The sequence below is a fragment of the Oncorhynchus masou genome, chromosome 18 (genome assembly GCF_036934945.1).
Source record: "Oncorhynchus masou masou isolate Uvic2021 chromosome 18, UVic_Omas_1.1, whole genome shotgun sequence".
Classification (NCBI taxonomy): Eukaryota; Metazoa; Chordata; class Actinopteri; order Salmoniformes; family Salmonidae; genus Oncorhynchus; species Oncorhynchus masou.
Genome location: NC_088229.1, coordinates 8,123,947 through 8,143,712, shown reverse-complemented (window position 1 = coordinate 8,143,712; position 19,766 = coordinate 8,123,947). Strand labels below are relative to the sequence as shown.

The 19,766-nt window shown below is 46.0% G+C and overlaps 2 protein-coding genes and 1 long non-coding RNA gene across 4 annotated transcripts in view; 1 reads left to right on the top strand and 2 right to left on the bottom strand.

The window, feature by feature from the left end:
• The first annotated feature begins 412 nt into the window (after nucleotides 1–412).
• On the top strand, nucleotides 413–2,692 carry LOC135504863 (uncharacterized). Its single transcript, XM_064923764.1, has 3 exons — nucleotides 413–653; nucleotides 913–2,012; nucleotides 2,528–2,692. Exons 1-3 carry the CDS (start codon nucleotides 413–415, stop codon nucleotides 2,690–2,692), a joined length of 1,506 nt encoding a protein of 501 aa, XP_064779836.1.
• A 93-nt stretch (nucleotides 2,693–2,785) lies between these two features.
• LOC135503900 (uncharacterized) lies at nucleotides 2,786–3,767 on the bottom strand. The gene is made up of 2 exons (XR_010450017.1): nucleotides 3,734–3,767; nucleotides 2,786–3,637 (listed from the first exon to the last, which is right to left on the bottom strand). It is a non-coding gene; the product is annotated as an uncharacterized LOC135503900 (long non-coding RNA).
• A 2,106-nt stretch (nucleotides 3,768–5,873) lies between these two features.
• Nucleotides 5,874–19,766, bottom strand: part of LOC135503892 (sortilin-like) — a 33,356-nt gene continuing 19,463 nt past the window's right edge. Inside the window, exons 10-21 of one of the 2 annotated variants that reach the window (XM_064922072.1) lie at nucleotides 19,540–19,695; nucleotides 16,428–16,637; nucleotides 12,896–13,064; nucleotides 12,430–12,620; nucleotides 12,032–12,221; nucleotides 9,939–10,055; nucleotides 9,615–9,726; nucleotides 9,241–9,261; nucleotides 9,031–9,122; nucleotides 6,977–7,100; nucleotides 6,728–6,777; nucleotides 6,655–6,673 (exon numbers count right to left, since the gene is read on the bottom strand). In XM_064922072.1, coding sequence (XP_064778144.1) covers nucleotides 6,763–6,777; nucleotides 6,977–7,100; nucleotides 9,031–9,122; nucleotides 9,241–9,261; nucleotides 9,615–9,726; nucleotides 9,939–10,055; nucleotides 12,032–12,221; nucleotides 12,430–12,620; nucleotides 12,896–13,064; nucleotides 16,428–16,637; nucleotides 19,540–19,695 — 1,397 coding nt within the window. In that variant the 3' untranslated portion in view covers nucleotides 6,655–6,673; nucleotides 6,728–6,762. Of the gene's footprint in view, nucleotides 6,778–6,976; nucleotides 7,101–9,030; nucleotides 9,123–9,240; nucleotides 9,262–9,614; nucleotides 9,727–9,938; nucleotides 10,056–12,031; nucleotides 12,222–12,429; nucleotides 12,621–12,895; nucleotides 13,065–16,427; nucleotides 16,638–19,539; nucleotides 19,696–19,766 lie in introns of both variants that reach the window. The other variant, XM_064922071.1, reaches the window with a different exon arrangement.

The following is a 19,766-nucleotide window of genomic DNA, read 5'->3' as shown; positions in this document are numbered from 1 at the left end:
TCTTACCCGGGGGTGGAGGAACAGGGGGACAGGGTAGGCAAACAGGTCCAACCTGGGGGTGGAGGAACAGGGGGACAGGGTAGGCAACAGGTCTTACCCGGGGGTGGAGGAACAGGGGGACAGGGTAGGCAACAGGTCCAACCTGGGGGTGGAGGAACAGGGGGACTGGGTAGGCAGCAGGTCTTACCCGGGGATGGAGGAACAGGGGACAGGGTAGGCAACGGGTCCAACCTGGGGGTGGAGGAACAGGGGGACAGGGTAGGCAACAGGTCTTACCCGGGGGTGGAGGAACAGGGGGACTGGGTAGGCAACAGGTCTTACCCGGGGGTGGAGGAACAGAGGGACAGGGTAGGCAACAGGTCCAACCTGGGGGTGGAGGTGGGACAGGGTAGGCAACGGGCCCTACCTGGGGATGGAGGAACAGGGGGACTGGGTAGGCAACAGGTCCAACCTGGGGGTGGAGGAACAGGGGGACAGGGTAGGCAACAGGTCTTACCCGGGGGTGGAGGAACAGAGGGACAGGGTAGGCAACGGGTCCAACCTGGGGGTGGAGGAACAGGGGGACAGGGTAGGCAACAGGTCTTACCCGGGGGTGGAGGAACAGAGGGACAGGGTAGGCAACGGGTCCAACCTGGGGGTGGAGGTGGGACAGGGTAGGCAACGGGCCCTACCTGGGGATGGAGGAACAGGGGGACTGGGTAGGCAACAGGTCCAACCTGGGGGTGGAGGTGGGACAGGGTAGGCAACGGGCCCTACCTGGGGATGGAGGAACAGGGGGACAGGGTAGGCAACAGGTCCAACCTGGGGGTGGAGGTGGGACAGGGTAGGCAACGGGCCCTACCTGGGGATGGAGGAACAGGGGGACTGGGTAGGCAACAGGTCCAACCTGGGGGTGGAGGTGGGACAGGGTAGGCAACGGGTCCAACCTGGGGGTGGAGGAACAGGGGGACAGGGTAGGCAACAGGTCTTACCCGGGGGTGGAGGAACAGAGGGACAGGGTAGGCAACGGGTCCAACCTGGGGGTGGAGGAACAGGGGGACAGGGTAGGCAACAGGTCTTACCCGGGGGTGGAGGAACAGAGGGACAGGGTAGGCAACGGGTCCAACCTGGGGGTAGAGGTGGGACAGGGTAGGCAACGGGCCCTACCTGGGGATGGAGGAACAGAGGGACTGGGTAGCAAGCAGGTCTTACCCGGGGTGGAGGCACAGGGGGACTGGGTAGGCAACAGGTCCAACCTGGGGGTGGAGGAACAGGGGGACAGGGTAGGCAACAGGTCCAACCTGGGGGTGGAGGAACAGGGGGACAGGGTAGGCAACAGGTCCAACCTGGGGATGGAGGAACAGAGGGACAGGGTAGGCAACAGGTCCAACCTGGGGGTGGAGGAACAGGGGGACAGGGTAGGCAACAGGTCCAACCTGGGGATGGAGGAACAGGGGGACAGGGTAGGCAGCAGGTCTTACCCGGGGGTGGAGGAACAGGTGGACTGGGTAGGCAACAGGTCTTACCCGGGGGTGGAGGAACAGGGGGACAGGGTAGGCAACAGGTCCAACCTGGGGATGGAGGAACAGAGGGACAGGGTAGGCAACAGGTCCAACCTGGGGGTGGAGGAACAGGGGGACAGGGTAGGCAACAGGTCCAACCTGGGGATGGAGGAACAGGGGGACAGGGTAGGCAACAGGTCCAACCTGGGGGTGGAGGAACAGGGGGACAGGGTAGGCAACAGGTCCAACCTGGGGATGGAGGAACAGAGGGACAGGGTAGGCAACAGGTCCAACCTGGGGATGGAGGAACAGAGGGACTGGGTAGGCAACGGGTCCAACCTGGGGATGGAGGAACAGAGGGACTGGGTAGCAAGCAGGTCTTACCCGGGGGTGGAGGCACAGGGGGACTGGGTAGGCAACAGGTCCAACCTGGGGGTGGAGGAACAGGGGGACAGGGTAGGCAACAGGTCCAACCTGGGGGTGGAGGAACAGGGGGACAGGGTAGGCAACAGGTCCAACCTGGGGGTGGAGGTGGGACAGGGTAGGCAACGGGCCCTACCTGGGGATGGAGGAACAGGGGGACTGGGTAGGCAACAGGTCCAACCTGGGGGTGGAGGAACAGGGGGACAGGGTAGGCAACAGGTCCAACCTGGGGATGGAGGAACAGGGGGACAGGGTAGGCAGCAGGTCTTACCCGGGGGTGGAGGAACAGGTGGACTGGGTAGGCAACAGGTCTTACCCGGGGGTGGAGGAACAGAGGGACAGGGTAGGCAACAGGTCCAACCTGGGGGTGGAGGTGGGACAGGGTAGGCAACGGGCCCTACCTGGGGATGGAGGAACAGGGGGACTGGGTAGGCAACAGGTCCAACCTGGGGGTGGAGGTGGGACAGGGTAGGCAGCAGCTGCCTGGCTCTGGACACAGCAGCACAGGACACCAGCCATGCCACCCAACGGAAGTGGCACCGGTGCCTTGGTCCTCCTAACCAGCCAGAGTCTGATACCCAAGGAGGGGAGGATTGCCCTAGACCCATGTCTATTGGAAACAGCCCTGCTCCTCTGGCTTCACTACCCACCTCAGGACAAAAATTAACTCTAGGGAGGAGGAAGATGAGAAAGATCCAGAGGACAATGTGTCGGAGAAGGTTGAGGAGAAAGACGAGCAGATGGACAGATGGGAACAGTGTTATCAGAGGAAGAACTGGAGGAACTAATGCGGTCTACAAAGCCCTGGCCTGTGCTACAGAATGGACAATAGTTAGTTTCTTCTGAGGGAAACTTTCTGTACAGAATCTGAAGTTGAGATGTTTATAGTTTGAAGATTTCTCTGTAATGCAGTAATCTTCGATCTTTATTATAAAGATGACAGACTGATAATGTAATGTCACATTATTTACCATTCATCTGTTAAGGTTTGATTTTACATTCTTGTATCAAGTTGTTTTTCTGAACATTAACAAAATAAAATCTACTCTTATGCAATATATATATTATATATGTATATATATACACATATGAGCAGAAAACTTATCAAAGGAACAAGTTGATTTATTAGCCAATAACCCAAAGCAAAATCACCTCAAATATATTGAACTACACAGCAGATACAAAGATGTAACGATTCCAGAACTTTCTCACATTGTATTATAACTTTATACAGCTATTTTAAAATGTAAAATCTCAATACATAAAACCTTCATGATTTAAATATGAATTAATCATTCAGAACAAGTGTCTTCCTCGTCTTTTAGCAGCTACAGTATGTGTTTGCTTGGCTTTGCCAATTCAGATTTCGCTAATTCTTTCAATCCTCTGCAAATGTGGGTACAGTAATGTACAAACCAAACACCAAATATAGGTTGGATGAAACATTGCATTTGTCTGTTTCACAATGGACACACAAAGCTATATTGCATGATCAGGAGTACAATTAAATTGGGTTATGTTGTTCCCATTGCATTATGGGTAGAGGAGAAGTCTGAGGGCTATTCTACAAAACAACAGGGTTGTTGGTATTGCAGGTCAACATGTAACGTCTTATTGGTTTGAATTCAAGGAATGGAATCATTAAAATTGACAGACCCTCCTAGACAGACCCTACCCCTCTACTAGACAGACCCTCCTAGACAGACCCTACCCCTCTACTAGACAGACCCTACCTCTCTACTAGACAGATCCTACCCCCCTCCTAGACAGACCCTACCCCCCTCCTAGACAGATCCCTCCCCCTCCTAGACAGACCCCACAGGACAGACCCCTCTACTAGACAGACCCTCCTAGACAGACCCTCCCCCTCTCCTAGACAGACCCTCTAGACAGACCCTCCTAGACCCCTAGAAAGACTCTAGAAAGACTACTAGACAGACCCCCCCCTTCTAGAAAGACTACTAGACAGACCCTACCCCCACTACTAGACAGACCCTCAAAGACAGACCCTACCCCCTCTACTAGACACTTTACAAGCATTTGTGTATGTGACCAATAAAATGTGATTTGATTTGTATAACCATCCACACAATAAGTTACATTACTGCACTCCGAATCAATCAGATCATTCTAAATAAATACCAGTTCACCATGTAAAGGGACGTAGAAGACAACAGAAGAGAGAGGAAGTGGAAAGGATGGCGCAACAAATGTTTTAAAACGGCAAACTACTGAGAGAGAGAGAGAGAGATCATGTGACTCCACAGTATCTAAAGTAGTCTAGTTCAAATGGGAAGCCATCATCAGCGCCTGGTTTTTCCAACTTTCAAGCCTACAAGAAGTGTAAATTTAGCTTCTACTCTGTACATGTATTATTCTAAAAACAATTGTATCTGACTATAGTATTAGGAACAAATGGAAACCGCCTGTCAGGTGTATACTCCCAGTTAGAATGACCCTAGTCTCCCAAGGCCATCGTTCCAAATGGGCTTCCGAGGCTAGAATGACCCTAGTCTCCCAAGGCCATCGTTCCAAATGGGCTTCCGAGGCTAGAATGACCCTAGTCTCCCAAGGCCATCGTTCCAAATGGGCTTCCGAGGCTAGAATGACCCTAGTCTCCCAAGGCCATCGTTCCAAAATGGGCTTCCGAGGCTAGAATGACCCTAGTCTCCCAAGGCCATCGTTCCAAATGGGCTCCAGGCTAAATGACCCTAGTCTCCCAAGGCCATCGTTCCAAAATGGGCTTCTGAGGCTAGAATGACCCTAGTCTCCCAAGGCCATCGTTCCAAAATGGGCTTCCGAGGCTTGAATGACCCTAGTCTCCCAAGGCCATCGTTCCAAAATGGGCTTTTGAGGCTAGAATGACCCTAGTCTCCCAAGGCCATCGTTCCAAAATGGGCTTCCGAGGCTTGAATGACCCTAGTCTAGGTGAAACTTAAGTCTATGACATTTTTCAGGTAATGTGATGACCACAATAAAAATGTGTAATTCAGTAGTATTAGCTCATCATATTCAGATAGGAGCGTACAGTACATACAGACAAGAGGTCTGTTCTACACACTGAACACAGACACGCCAGTGGTAAAACTGCTAGACATCCATACAACGTTGTTAAGCTTATAAAACAATTTCTTCTAACAAAAAAATGGCTTCGTTAAAGATGTCCAGATCTATGTAACAGTTATTAAATTTCTAAAAAAAAGTGGCCTTAGCGCCTGTGTTTACGTTCAATTGATTCCTATAGTCCTTCCTTCACATTGGGGTCTACTTTCACTAGTGTAGGATTAGCTCAACATATTAAACATCATTTGTGTAGAGAAATGAGGAGGCATGAGGTGAATAGCTATTTGTATACTACACCCCCCCTCTGACTCAAACTAAACAGATGTTGTTGTTTTTTACTGCTTTAGGCAGTCCCAACTGCATACAATGTTTAGATAGACTTATTCTATTGTTCTAATATAGCCAAATCATAACTTGAGTTAAAAAAATAAAATAAAAAAATTTTCACACCATTGACATCAATGCATGATTTAGAAGGTGAATGTTTGAATTAGGTACACAATCCTCATGTTAGGATTCATCCCTTTAGTTTAAAGGAGGAGGTTGATTCCTGCTATGAAAGCTTAGCGTGTTGATACAGTGGATCTAAACATGTTATTGCTATCCAACTTTAAATTATTATAAATATTTCCACTTGCATCTTATCATTTAGGCAAAATAGTTAAAAAGTTAAAAATAGTTAAGAATAGGGTGGCTTGGTAGAATAATTTTACCAAGCCACCGTAACCAACTACAACCTATTTACCATAGTCCCAACCCCGAATCACATCAATGAAAAATCTTTATATAAGTGCAGGGGAGGGGAAATGGACATGTCTTCAATAGAAACGTATACGTAATATTCCCCAAGATCCCCAGTCCCAAGCAATGGGAGAGGCATGTATAACCCGTAATGTCATCATGGTGCTGTTTACAGTCACTTGTTTTGAAGAGTCTAGCTACAGTAGATATTAAGAGAAGCTCCCAAAGACCATAAAACAGCTTCTAAAACAACAGTTCCATGATTCCAGATTCACCAGCATTCTAGAACCATCACACCATTCCATCCCAACAGAAAAGGAACTTGGAGAATAAATGTTTTGTTTAAATCAACCATAGCAACCCGATTGGACCTCTGCTCTCCTGCTGAATTCTGGCTGTGTCTCACTCAGATCACAAAGCCTCATTGGATACCTCACTGATGAGAACTGCACTGGAACAACTCTCTGCCAGGCGCTGGAAGGTCAGGGGTTAGAGGTCAAGGGTCATGGTGGAGGGAGGGAAGGAGGAAGTAGCAGGAAGTGAAGAAGAGAGCAGCAGCAAGAGCCTCTGGTTGTACAGATAGAAGAAACGTGTTCTTCGATGTAGAGCAGTGAGCCTCAGGACAGACAGGAGACGAGATTCCTCTTGTAGCTGCAGGAGTCTCTGGGTTGTAAAGGACAGACAGAAGACTAGATTCCTCTTGTAGCTGCAGGAGTCTCTGGGTTGTAAAGGACAGACAGAAGACTAGATTCCTCTTGTAGCTGCAGGAGTCTCTGGGTTGTAAAGGACAGACAGAAGACTAGATTCCTCTTGTAGCTGCAGGAGTCTCTGGGTTGTAAAGGACAGACAGAAGACTAGATTCCTCTTGTAGCTGCAGGAGTCTCTGGGTTATAAAGGACAGACAGAAGACTAGATTCCTCTTGTAGCTGCAGGAGTCTCTGGGTTATAAAGGACAGACAGAAGACTAGATTCCTCTTGTAGCTGCAGGAGTCTCTGGGTTGTAAAGGACAGACAGAAACGAGTAGGTCCTCTTGGGAGCTGCATGTTCAACCTGTTACTCCAGAAGATCCTACAGAAGCACAGAGAACAAAAACATTTCTATGAAAGTGGACTTTTCACAGAAAGGACTAGAGAAAACACTGAGGCAATGGAGAGATGGCCATTCCCATACCCAAGTATTGACCTATATTGTATCTGTTCAGTACGTGCTAAGGACACACAAATAACCAAACAAAAAGGACGTGTAAGTGTTTTTATGGTAACATTACCTCGTCTGAATCGTCGTGGAAGTTGGCCATGTTTCTGGTCTGAGTGCAGTTGCTGTCTAGGGGTTCGTCTAGTCCCTGGGCCTCAGCATGCTGCTGTAGGACAGAGTAGCTGTGTACCAGGAACCTGGGGGAGCCAATCAAAACACAGATACACTGAGCCCCTTAAACCCCTTTCACATGATTGTTGTGCCAGAAACTAGGGTGCATGAGTAACCGGCTTAGTATAGCTTGGCTTGGGTCAGTATAGCTTGGCTCGGATCATTAGAAGCTCTCTACTGCTCTCCCCTAAACTACTGATCAGCTCCTTTGCTCTCTGCACTTCTTTGTGGATGTAGTGCCTTCGGGAAGTATTCAGGCCACTCAAGGACCTTCAGAGACTTGTCCCGAAGCCACTCCTGCATTGTTTTGGCTGTGTGCTTAGGGTCATTATCCTGTTGGAAGGTGAACTTTCACCCCAGACTGAGGTCTTGAGCGCTCTGGAGCAGGTTTTCATCAAAGATCTCTCTGTACTTTGCTCCATTCATCTTTGCCTCAATCCTGACTAGTCTCCCAGTCCCTGCCGCTGAAAAACATCCCCACAGCATGATGCTGCCACCACCATGCTTCACCAAAGGGGATGGTGCCAGGTTTCCTCCAGACGTGACGCTTGGCATTCAGGCCAAAGAGTTCAATCTTGCTTTCATCAGACCAGATAATCTGGTTTCTCATGGTCTGAGAGTCTTTTAGGTGTCTTTTGGCAAATTCCAAAGCGGGCTGTCATGTGCCTTTTACTGAGGAGTGGCTTCCGCCTGATTGGTGGAGTGCTGCAGAGACGGATGTCCTTCTGGAAGTTTCTCCCATCTCTACAGAGGAAATCTAGAGCTCTGTCAGAGAAACTATCAGCTTCTTGGTCACCTCCCTGACCAAGGCCCTTCTCCCCCGATTGCTCAGTTTCGCCAGGAGGCCAGCTCTAGGAAGAGTCTGTGGTTCCAAACTTCTTCCATTTAGGAATGTTGGAGGCCACTGTGTTCTTGGGGACCTTCAATGCTGCAGAAATGTGTTGGTACCCTTCCTCAGATCTATTGCCTCCATACAATCCTGTCTCGGAGCTCTACGGACAATTCCTTCCAACCTCATGACCTGGTTTATGCTCTGACATGCACTGTAAACTGTTGGACCTTATATAGTCAGGTGTTTGTCTATCCAAATCATGTCCAATCAATTGAATTTACCACAGGTGGACTCCAATCAAGTTGTAGAAACATCAAGGATGATCAATGGAAACAGGATGCACCTGAGCTCAATTTCGAGTCTCGTAGCAAAGGGTCTGAATACTTATGTAAATAAGGTATTATTATTATTAGTTATACATTTGTAAAAATACAAATAAAATAAAAATTAAAAAAACTTTTCACTTTGTCATTATGTGGTTTTGTGTGTAATTGATAAAAATAAAATAAAAATTAAAAAAGCTCTACTTTTCACTTTTGTCATTATGTGGTTTTCATAAAACAGATCTAAAACAACATAATGAATCATAGTCTACTGTAGATTAAAACAACATAATGATGAGGATTTTATTCATTTAATCCATTTTAGAATGATATCTAAAACAACATAATGAATCAACGTAACTCTAAATGAATCATAAAAACAGGAAAAAAACATAATGAATCAAGCGGTCTAAAACAACATAATGAATCATAGAAACAGCTCTACTGAATCTAAAACAACATAATGAATCATACAGCTCTACTGACCAGATCTAAAACAACATAATGAATCATAGAAACAGCTCTACTGACCAGATCTAAAACAACACAATGAATCATAGAAACAGCTCTACTGACCAGATCTAAAACAACATAATGAATCATAAAAACAGCTCTACTGACCAGATCTAAAACAACATAATGAATCATAAAAACAGCTCTACTGACCAGATCTAAAACAACATAATGAATCATAAAAACAGCTCTACTGACCAGATCTAAAACAACATAATGAATCATAAAAACAGCTCTACTGACCAGATCTAAAACAACATAATGAATCATAAAAACAGCTCTACTGACCTGCCACCACAGACATACTTCTTGACAATGAGGACCCCAGCTATGATTGCGAGCAGCACAATGATTAAAACAGTCACTACGATGGGTGCAGAAACAGAACCAGATCTAAAACAACACAATGAATCATAGAAACAGCTCTACTGACCAGATCTAAAACAACATAATGAATCATAGAAACAGCTCTACTGACCAGATCTAAAACAACATAATGCTGGACAGATGGCCGTCCATCTGTAGGAGCGGAGAGATAGAGAGAGAGATAGAGAGAGTAGAGTAAGACTTACAGCAAATAAGAAAGTCATGTTAACATTGCTACTGACAGTGGTGCAGCATCACCTCCATAGTCATGTTGCAGTGGTCAATTATTACATAACAGGACCAATGAGATCCATTGGTAGTCTGGGGAGTTTTGACTCCACCCCCAGCAGGCTAAACTGGTTGATAGAATGTCATTATGACCCAATTCAACTGGATCTTAATTGACTGCTTTTCTGCTAGGAGTCAAAACTCACCAGATTACCACTGGATTATGGTCCATCATAGACCAGGACCAATGAGATTTGCTAACATATATTTCCACCAACCTGTCGTTCCTGAGGTCCCAGCAGATCACTGACACACCTCTTACTGAGGTCGATCTCTTTTCTCTCTGGCTGTTTTCCTCCCTCACACTTATCCCCGGGGATCTTCCTATAGCTGTGGACCAAGAGGACATGCTTAGTGGTCAGTCGTGTATCTTAATGGAGGTGGTTCGGTGAGCCACACTTGTGTGATGAGTAGCTTTGTCTGAGACTTGGAAGGCTCGTGTTAGCATCCCCAAGCTAATGCCTAGGCTTTCACTCAGTGGGCTAACACGGTCTTGTTAAGCACAGGATAACCAGGTTGGAACACAGAGACTAAAGCCTTACCCTCTGGTCTGCAGCAGCTCCTCCTTGCCTTGCAGACAGAACTCCAGAAGGTGGCCCTTCAGGTCCGGCTGCTCCACACACTCAGAGCTGTTCTCTTTACGATAGTACCCAAAGTCACTAAAGGTGGGGCAGCGTGGAGCATGTTAAACAAGGACAGACCGGGTGAGACCGGGACATAGACAGACAGGGACAGAGACAAACAGGATGGGAGAGACAGAGCGGGAGGGAGGGATAGACCGGGACGGACAGGGACAGAGACAAACAGGATGGGAGAGACAGAGCGGGAGGGAGGGATAGACCGGGACGGACAGGGACAGAGACAAACAGGATGGGAGAGACAGAGCGGGAGGGAGGGATAGACCGGGACGGACAGGGACAGAGACAAACAGGATGGGAGAGACAGAGCGGGAGGGAGGGATAGACCGGGACGGACCGGGACAGAGACAAACAGGATGGGAGAGACAGAGCGGGAGGGAGGGATAGACCGGGACGGACAGGGACAGACAACATTGTGAATTGTTTGTATGTTTCTGATGTGCTGACCTGAACAAAATAAATTAAGCTAGTCTAGTTGAATCTATTCTAATCTAGTTGAATCTATTCTAGTTGAATCTATTCTAGTTGAATCTATTCTAATCTAGTCTAGTTGAATCTATTCTAGTTGAATCTATTCTAGTTGAATCTATTCTAGTTGAATCTATTCTAGTTGAATCTAGTCTAGTTGAATCTATTCTAAATCTAGTCTAGTTGAATCTAGTCTAGTTGAATCTAGTCTAGTTGAATCTAGTCTAGTTGAATCTATTCTAGTTGAATCTATTCTAATCTAGTCTAGTTGAATCTATTCTAGTTGAATCTAGTCTAGTTGAATCTATTCTAATCTATTCTAGTTGAATCTATTCTAATCTAGTCTAGTTGAATCTATTCTAGTTGAATCTAGTCTAGTCTAGTCTAATTGAATCTATTCTAGTTGAATCTATTCTAGTTGAATCTATTCTAATCTAGTCTAGTTGAATCTATTCTAGTTGAATCTAGTCTAGTCTAGTTGAATCTATTCTAGTTGAATCTAGTCTAGTTGAATCTAGTCTAGTTGAATCTATTCTAGTTGAATCTATTCTAGTTGAATCTAGTCTAATTGAATCTATTCTAGTTGAATCTATTCTAGTTGAATCTATTCTAATCTAGTCTAGTTGAATCTATTCTAGTTGAATCTAGTCTAATTGAATCTATTCTAGTTGAATCTATTCTAGTTGAATCTATTCTAATCTAGTCTAGTTGAATCTATTCTAGTTGAATCTATTCTAATCTAGTCTAATTGAATCTAGTCTAGTTGAATCTAGTCTAGTTGAATCTATTCTAGTTGAATCTATTCTAGTTGAATCTAGTCTAGTTGAATCTAGTCTAATCTAGTTGAATCTATTCTAGTTGAATCTATTCTAGTTGAATCTATTCTAGTTGAATCTAGTCTAGTTGAATCTAGTCTAGTTGAATCTAGTCTAGTTGAATCTAGTCTAGTTGAATCTAGTCTAGTTGAATCTATTCTAATCGAGTCTAGTTGAATCTATTCTAATCTAGTCTAGTTGAATCTAGTCTAGTTGAATCTATTCTAGTTGAATCTATTCTAATCTAGTCTAGTTGAATCTAGTCTAGTTGAATCTAGTCTAGTTGAATCTAGTCTAGTTGAATCTATTCTAGTTGAATAGATTCAACTAGACTAGAATAGATTCAACTAGAATAGATTCAACTAGACTAGATTAGAATAGATTCTAGTTGAATCTATTCTAATCTAGTCTAGTTGAATCTAGTCTAGTTGAATCTAGTCTAGTTGAATCTAGTCTAGTTGAATCTAGTCTAATCGAGTCTAGTTGAATCTATTCTAATCTAGTCTAGTTGAATCTATTCTAATCTAGTTGAATCTATTCTAGTTGAATCTATTCTAATCGAGTCCAGTTGAATCTATTCTAATCTAGTTTAATCTAATCTAGTCTAGTTGAATCTAATCTAGTCTAATCTATTCTCCCGTACAATACACAACTGCAATATGCCCATGGATTTACAGTTTACAAAACAACAGTTGAAGTAATTGAACCACTGACCACAGAAAGTCATCCAGGGTGCAGAGGCAGGGGGTGGGTTGCTTGTTGACCTCATAGTCCCGTCCGTTCCAGCAGACCGAGGCCTTCCTTAGACGCAGTAACTTCTCCTTGTAACCCAGCATACAGCCATCGTTAGGGTCGCTGATGTCATCAGAGTGTGCCAGCCACTGCACGTAGTCCTGGGCCTCGCCTGAGAAACAGACATGAGGCTTTTGCTCAGCGGGCCGACACAGTTCTTTGAGGTGTGAAAGACAACCAGGTTTGAACCCCAGTCAGTCCCATCTATATTACATCAGTTTCCTTTAGACTGGTTACGCGGATGTGTAACCAGGCCAATACAGTGCAGCTCAGGTTGGCTAAGTAGTGTGAAGTGTTTAATTGTATCTCCTGGTACTCACAGGTTCTAGTGAGCAGCTCTCGGAAGTCAACGGTGACAGATACCCAGTACTGACTGAGCAGAGAGTCTCTGTAGCCCCAGACACTGACGTTCATAGACCTCGCCCCCGGCTCCACCGCCAGCCCTGTGAAGTGGATGGGATCGCTGGTGAACTGGTGAACGTGCCAGCACTGGCCTTCGTCTGTGGAAAACCTGACAGGAAAGAACACATTACCCTACGTCAGAACATTTGCCACGGGGAGAGTTAAATCGGAACGTGGTTTTCTATGGAAGCCCTAGCAGATGTTTCAGTTCTTGCTCTCTTTTTGAGGCCTCTGCATTCTAGCCTGGATACCAGTATTGTCTTACAGCAGAATAGCCTGAGACTGGGATCCAGGCTACCTGCATCACCCTCTGAAATGACTCCCTGGCCTATTCCCTATATACTACACTACTTAGAACAGAGCCCTTCTTATGGACACACAGACGTGATGTCTTTGATGAGCTGAGCAGAGTGCTCCACGGCCACCAGGAGTCCACCCGAGTCCAGGATGGCATAGTGGTGAGGTCCCTCCAGGGCCTGTAGCCAGGTGTAACCTCCATCATCTGACACGAATACGTCAGGCTTCATCACAGAGATGGCATCGCCCACACTCCCTGAGAGGTTAGGGGGTCAGAGGTCAAGTAAAATAGACAGCAAGGTGTAGGTTGTCTATGCCCACGAGGCATTTACAAGTTATATTCTTCAAGAATCAATGGCTATACAGTAAATCATATTTTTAAGTTACATTTTTTTTTTACAAAAATTGATGAACCAATCCCAGAGTGACTCTTTAATTATATTCAGATATATATATTCATTATATGGTAAACCTTCAGCACCATTTGACCTGGAAGGAAAAACTCCCAACCATACCCATGACACATCCATAGCACACAACGTGGCATATAGTGGCGTGATATAGATTACATTTTGCATGTCAACATTTGCATATCGGGTGTGGTCCATAAATGTAAAGACACAGGCGTGTCTGTGTGTGTGTGTGTGTTTATTGCAGCACTCAAGCGTCATCTTGTCTATGTAAATGTCTCCTCAACACCTTCCAGACCAGAGGAGAACTCTGCCCATTCTGGTGTGTTCCTTTTATCTCTGACACCGTCGAATGTAAGAAAGGGTTAGTTTTGTGGAATTTAGATGTATGAGATGTGATGAATAAGATGGAGTTAATTTGATGACATATCATTTAGTTAATTCGATAACATATCATTTTGTACTGCTAATATCGACTGATTTCCTGAATTGACTGAGTAGAAATAGATTTGACTCTTGATATCCTTTGATTGATTCATGTTTTACCATGGCGTTACAACAGGACCAATGCTAGTAACAACACTTTATCACTGCCGAATCGTATTGAAGCCCACAACACATTAACATCTCAGAGACAAACAGAACTTTCAGTTCGTTGACTTTTATGCACAACGGATTTTCATCAACACTTTCACTTCCTGTGAAATCAATCTCATCCTGAGTGTCCCCACCAATGGCTACTTCCTGTGAAATCAATCTCATCCTGAGTGTCCCCACCAATGGCCACTTCCTGTGGCTGATAGTGACCGGAGCGAGTTCTTCTTCTCTCAACCTGGCCGTGTGTCCGACGTCCTCTTCTACCCGTCTTCCGTTTTCTTCCGTTTTCAGCATACCACATCGAAACAACTGCAGTCTCAAGTCTTGCAGCGTTTGGTATGGGTCTCTTGTTCACTGGTCGACCCCTGTTCCAGTGCTGCATCTGCGTGGAGCACAAACCCCTGACACAGCTATGGTGAGCTGTTGTGGCGTTGCCGGGCTGATAGTTCTGGGGGCCGGTTTGTTTGGTGTGCTTCTGATTGGAATGTCTACATTCAACTATGCTGACGTCTGTGATGTTCTGCTGCCTCTCAGTTCTGAAACAACCTGGGCCCGGGGGAAGGGGACAGGGAGGGGACAGGGAGGGGACAGGAAGGGAACAAATAACATGAAGATGAGGACGTTCAAGATCATTTTGATTATCCTGGTGAATATTTTGGTGAATTACCTCCCTGTGATTTTAAATGATGTCTTTGTCCGTCGTCCTCAACCATGTTGAAGTGCAGTACTCACATTCCATTGGCTTGTCCATTAATGTAATCACCGGGTTTGTGCAACCCCTGCTCTGCCTCCACAGGGCAGAGCAGATCTCTACAAAGACTCAGCCCTGCCACTTCCACGCTGCCAGATCGTAGCCTCTGCTCAGTCAGTTTGCGGTTCAAGATGTTTGTTCCTGCATAGAGCTTGTTATCCTGTTGTACCAGTTTTTCCCCTAGCCTGACGCTGCTTTTCTCTTCGCTACAGTTCCATCCGCTCTGACTCTGGTCCCTGTCTCCAGTCCCTTGTCTCATCAGTCCTGCTTCCCTGCTCTACTGCTTCCTTCGATTCCGCTCTTAACCTGCTTACCCTGCCCCTACTCCCCTTGCCTCAGTTACTGGTTCCCTGCTACCCGCCCGAGGTTCCCCTGGCCTGCACCCATCTCCCCCCTGCTTTTCAATAAATACCTTAGTTACCTTATCCCTGTCTCCTAGTCTGAGTCTGCACTTGGATTAACCTGCTCCGCCCCGCCTAACAGTAAGATCTGGCCACAGATAGGAACCCAGCAGACTTTGATCCGAGGCACCCTGTTCGAGCAACATGACCAAGCCCTGAAAACCCTTCTGGAGCACGTCATGGAGTTTTCACTGAGCTTTTCTGACCTGCAGAGCAACAGCCCTACTCTTACGCTAGCGGACCTGCCAATATTTCCTTCCTGATTGGATGCCTCTGTGGAGCAGTGCTTTCCTGGGCCACGGTGTTATGGTAGAAACAGTCCCCCTTTTGCTTTCCTACTCCAGCTTCACAGAGGAGATGAAGAGTCTTTGAACACCCTGTCTGCAAAAAGGATGCCGCTAAACGACTTCTGTCCCTCCGTCAAGGCTCCCATAGTGTCACTGAAATGGCAAATGAGTTTCGCACCCTCACTGCTGAGAGCGGCTGGAATGAGGTCCGCCCTTCAAGGCTTCTTCTTCTTCTTCTTCTTCTTCTTCTTCTCAGGCCTTCCTCTCTGGTATTGTTTTGGTAAATAAAAGGATGGGTCACTGAGGCCGTGCATAGACTTCTGTGGGCTGAAAAATATCCCAGCGAGGAACAAGTAGCCATTCATTAGTTCTGCTTTTACCCCCCTCCATGGTGCCACGGTGTTCCCCAGACTACCTCCGGAATGCCCATCACCTTGTCCGCATCAGAAAGGCGGACGAGTAGAAAACTGCAATCAACATACCACGTGGCCACTGAATATTTGGTCATGCCTTTTGGTCTTATTAACGTCCCTACTGTTTTCCAGAACCTAGTCAAATATGTGCTGACGGATGTGATTGGACGCTTCATTTTGGTCTATTTGAATGACATTCAGATTTTTTTTTTTTAAAGACGATGAGGCTCACCAGACCAACAGCCAGACCGAACGGCAAACCAGGAGATGGAGACTGCCCTACGCTGCGTGACTTCTGGTAACCCTTCCTCCTAAAGCGCCCAGCTACCCTGGGTTGAATATGGTGTTTCCTCCGACACATTGGTGCGGCTGGCTTCAGGTTAAGTGGGCATTGTGTCAAGAAGCAGTGCAGTTGGGTTGTGTTTCGGAGGACGCACGGCTCTCGACCTTCGCCTCTCCCGAGTCCGTATGGGAGTTGCAGTGATGAGACAAGACTAACTACCAATTGGATACCACAACCGGGGTAAAATAAAGAGCGTCTGCTGAATGACTAAAAACACATTGGGTATTATCACAGAGATTGTATCGCCCACACTCCCTGAGGGTGGGAGTCAGAGGCTAGGGGTTAGGGGTCAGGAGATGGTCCAGCCTGGAACTCCGAGTGTTAATGCTTGATCAGACTCCAGCACGACGACCTGTTTTTTTTTGCTTGACAGAGTCAAGAACAGGTGAATGACTAAGGAGATGTGTGCGAAATTACCGTGCGCCATGATGAGTCCTACAGCGTTTGGTTCGCTGAGAGGCAGCATGGGGACGTTCAGCTTCATAGCCGTGCTGTAAGCTGCGTGGATGTGGAGACTGCATTTGTCGGGGTCGTTGGCTGTGGAGTCACACTTGGTGTTGGCAGGTTTCTGCAGGGGCACCCATTCCCCTCCCTGGTCGAAGGACACCACGGACTGCACCGAGCCACCTGGACAACAATACAACAAGAGACATTTACACCCCCCCAACAATATTTATTTGGACAGCTAGATATTTTTTAATGCATTATTTGTCTCTATACTCCAGCATTTTGGATTTTCGATCAAATATTTCACGAGGCGACAGTACACAAACGAAAGCAATTGATGTGTCGTGTCCCTCCATTTGAATTAGCATTTGGACAAATTCACATAGTGTAAGAACAAGGATCACACCCCCCCCCCCCCCCAAAAAAATGCTATCCTCCCCTGTTAGTGGTAATACTGAGAGGTTAGCATGTCTTGGGGGTATGATCTCTACCCTTGTGACTTTCTCACTCATCATTATTCCCAATTAATTTTCGCTAATCATGGTAGCATCCACTGTAAAATGTGTTCAGAAACATATGTACAATAAAAGTGACTCCAAAATGACACAATACATTATTTACCATTCATTTCTATTGGGCGCACATGTAGTCATTGTATGCTAGGAAAATGGGACCAAATACTAAAGTTTTGACTACATTATAATACACACAAGTGAATTTGTCCATATACTTACTACATCTTCAAATGGGGGGACTAGATACATAAAGTGCTTTCATTTCTAAACAGTAAAACAAATATGCATGAAAATACCATAAAATAAAAAGGTGACATTCTGTACTGTCGCCTCATATGAAACAAATCCCAAATATTAGCGTAAAGAGACTAAAAGGCCAGTAGGCCAGTTGAGAACACCTTTATTTTAACCTGGTAGGCCAGTTGAGAACACCTTTATTTTAACCAGGTAGGCCAGTTGAGAACACCTTTATTTTAACCAGGTAGGCCAGTTGAGAACACCTTTATTTTAACCTGGTAGGCCAGTTGAGAACACCTTTATTTTAACCAGGTAGGCCAGTTGAGAACACCTTTATTTTAACCTGGTAGGCCAGTTGAGAACACCTTTATTTTAACCTGGTAGGCCAGTTGAGAACACCTTTATTTTAACCTGGTAGGCCAGTTGAGAACACCTTTATTTTAACCTGGTAGGCCAGTTGAGAACACCTTTATTTAACCTGGTAGGCCAGTTGAGAACACCTTTATTTAACCAGGTAGGCTAGTTGAGAACACCTTTATTTAACCTGGTAGGCTAGTTGAGAACACCTTATCATTTAACAAGGTGACCAGTTGAGAACATTTATTTTAACCAAAGGCAGTTGAGAACACAAACCAAGGCCAGAGTTACACCTTTAAACCAGGTAGGCCAGTCAATAACACAAAAGAAACCAGGTAAGTTGAAAACACCTTTATTTTAACCAGGTAGGCCAGTTGAGAACACCTTTATTTTAACCAGGTAGGGAGTTAGAACACCTTTATTTTAACCAGGTAGGCAAAAATAAACACCTTTATTTTACCTGGTAGGCCAGTTGAGAACACCTTAGAGATTAACCAGGTAGGCCAGTGCAAAACCTTTATTTTAACCAGGTAGGCCAGTTGAGAACACCTTTATTTTAACCTGGTAGGCCAGTTGAGAACACCTTTTTTTTAACCTGGTAGGCCAGTTGAGAACACCTTTATTTTAACCTGGTAGGCCAGTTGAGAACACCTTTATTTTAACATGGTAGGCCAGTTGAGAACACCTTTATTTTAACCTGGTAGGCCAGTTGAGAACAAGTTATCATTTACAACTGTGACCTGGCCAAGATAAAGGAAAGTCATACTGGACCAAACAACAACACAGAGTTACATATAAACAAACGTAGTCAATAACACAAAAGAAAAGAAAAATGAAAAATATCTATGTACAGTGTGTGGAAATGAACACAGGAGTATGAGAACAAAGGCCCTAGTCGGAAAAACAGGATTACAATTTAGCATTACTACTGGAGTGAGATGTGCAATTAGAGATACTAGGTTGCAAAATAGCAAGAGGATAAGTAATAATATGGGGATGAGGTAGTTGGAGTCTGCAATTTACAGATGGGTCTGAGGACACAGTGAGTCTGAAGACACAGGATGTCTGAAGTTAGATGGAGTCTGATATAACCCAGTGTATATATGGGTCCACTGGTCTTCCTGAGCTGCTGTAGACATGCAGCTGATCTCACACTGAACAGCGAAGGAGAGTCATACTGGGCCTCATAACTGGCATGTAATACACAGGAGTCTGAGAACACAGGAGTCTGAGAACACAGGAGTCTGAGAACACAGGAGTCTGAGAACACAGGAGTCTGAGAACACAGGAGTCTGAGGACACAGGAGTCTGAGGACACAGGAGACTGAGAACACAGGAGTCTGAGAACACAGGAGTCTGAGAACACAGGAGTCTGAGGACACAGGAGTCTGAGGACACAGGAGTCTGAGGACACAGGAGTCTGAGGACACAGGAGTCTGAGGACACAGGAGACTGAGAACACAGGAGTCTGAGAACACAGGAGACTGAGAACACAGGAGTCTGAGAACACAGGAGACTTGAGAACACAGGAGTCTGAGGACACAGGAGACTTGAGGACACAGGAGACTTGAGAACACAGGAGACTTGAGGACACAGGAGTCTGAGAACACAGGAGTCTGAGGACACAGGAGTCTTGAGGACACAGGAGACTTGAGGACACAGGAGTCTGAGAACACAGGAGTCTGAGAACACAGGAGTCTGAGAACACAGGAGTCTGAGGACACAGGAGTCTGAGGACACAGGAGTCTGAGAACACAGGAGTCTGAGAACACAGGAGTCTGAGAACACAGGAGTCTGAGAACACAGGAGTCTGAGAACACAGGAGACTGAGAACACAGGAGACTGGAGAACACAGGAGTCTGAGAACACAGGAGTCTGAGAACACAGGAGTCTGAGAACACAGGAGTCTGAGTGCTCTGAGTGTTGGAGCATTTAAAGCAGGTGTGTGTGTGTGTGTGTGTGTGTGACCCTACCCTCTGCCAGTATACTGGTGATGAAGACCCCTCGTAGAGAGGTAACGTTGGTGAAGTCAGTGTCTCCCCCTGTGGTGGTGTAGAGGTGACGCTCCAGAGACTTAGAGTACACCGTACCCCTGTCGTCTGACACGTAGATGCTGCCATAGCCTGTGTCTGGGGACATATAGGAGAGAGACAGTTCTGTTACTGTATTAAGTGAAGGAGAGGAACGAGAGGAGGTGATG

Coding starts and splice junctions, on each gene's coding strand:
- LOC135504863 (XM_064923764.1), top strand. CDS start 413: ATGGAGGAACAGGGGGACTGGGTAGGCAACAGGTCCAACCTGGGGGTG. Junction 654..912: donor GGGGGTGGAGGTGGGACAGG/GTAGGCAACGGG, acceptor GGGACAGGGTAG/GCAACGGGTCCAACCTGGGG. Junction 2,013..2,527: donor GGTCCAACCTGGGGGTGGAG/GTGGGACAGGGT, acceptor TATTGGAAACAG/CCCTGCTCCTCTGGCTTCAC.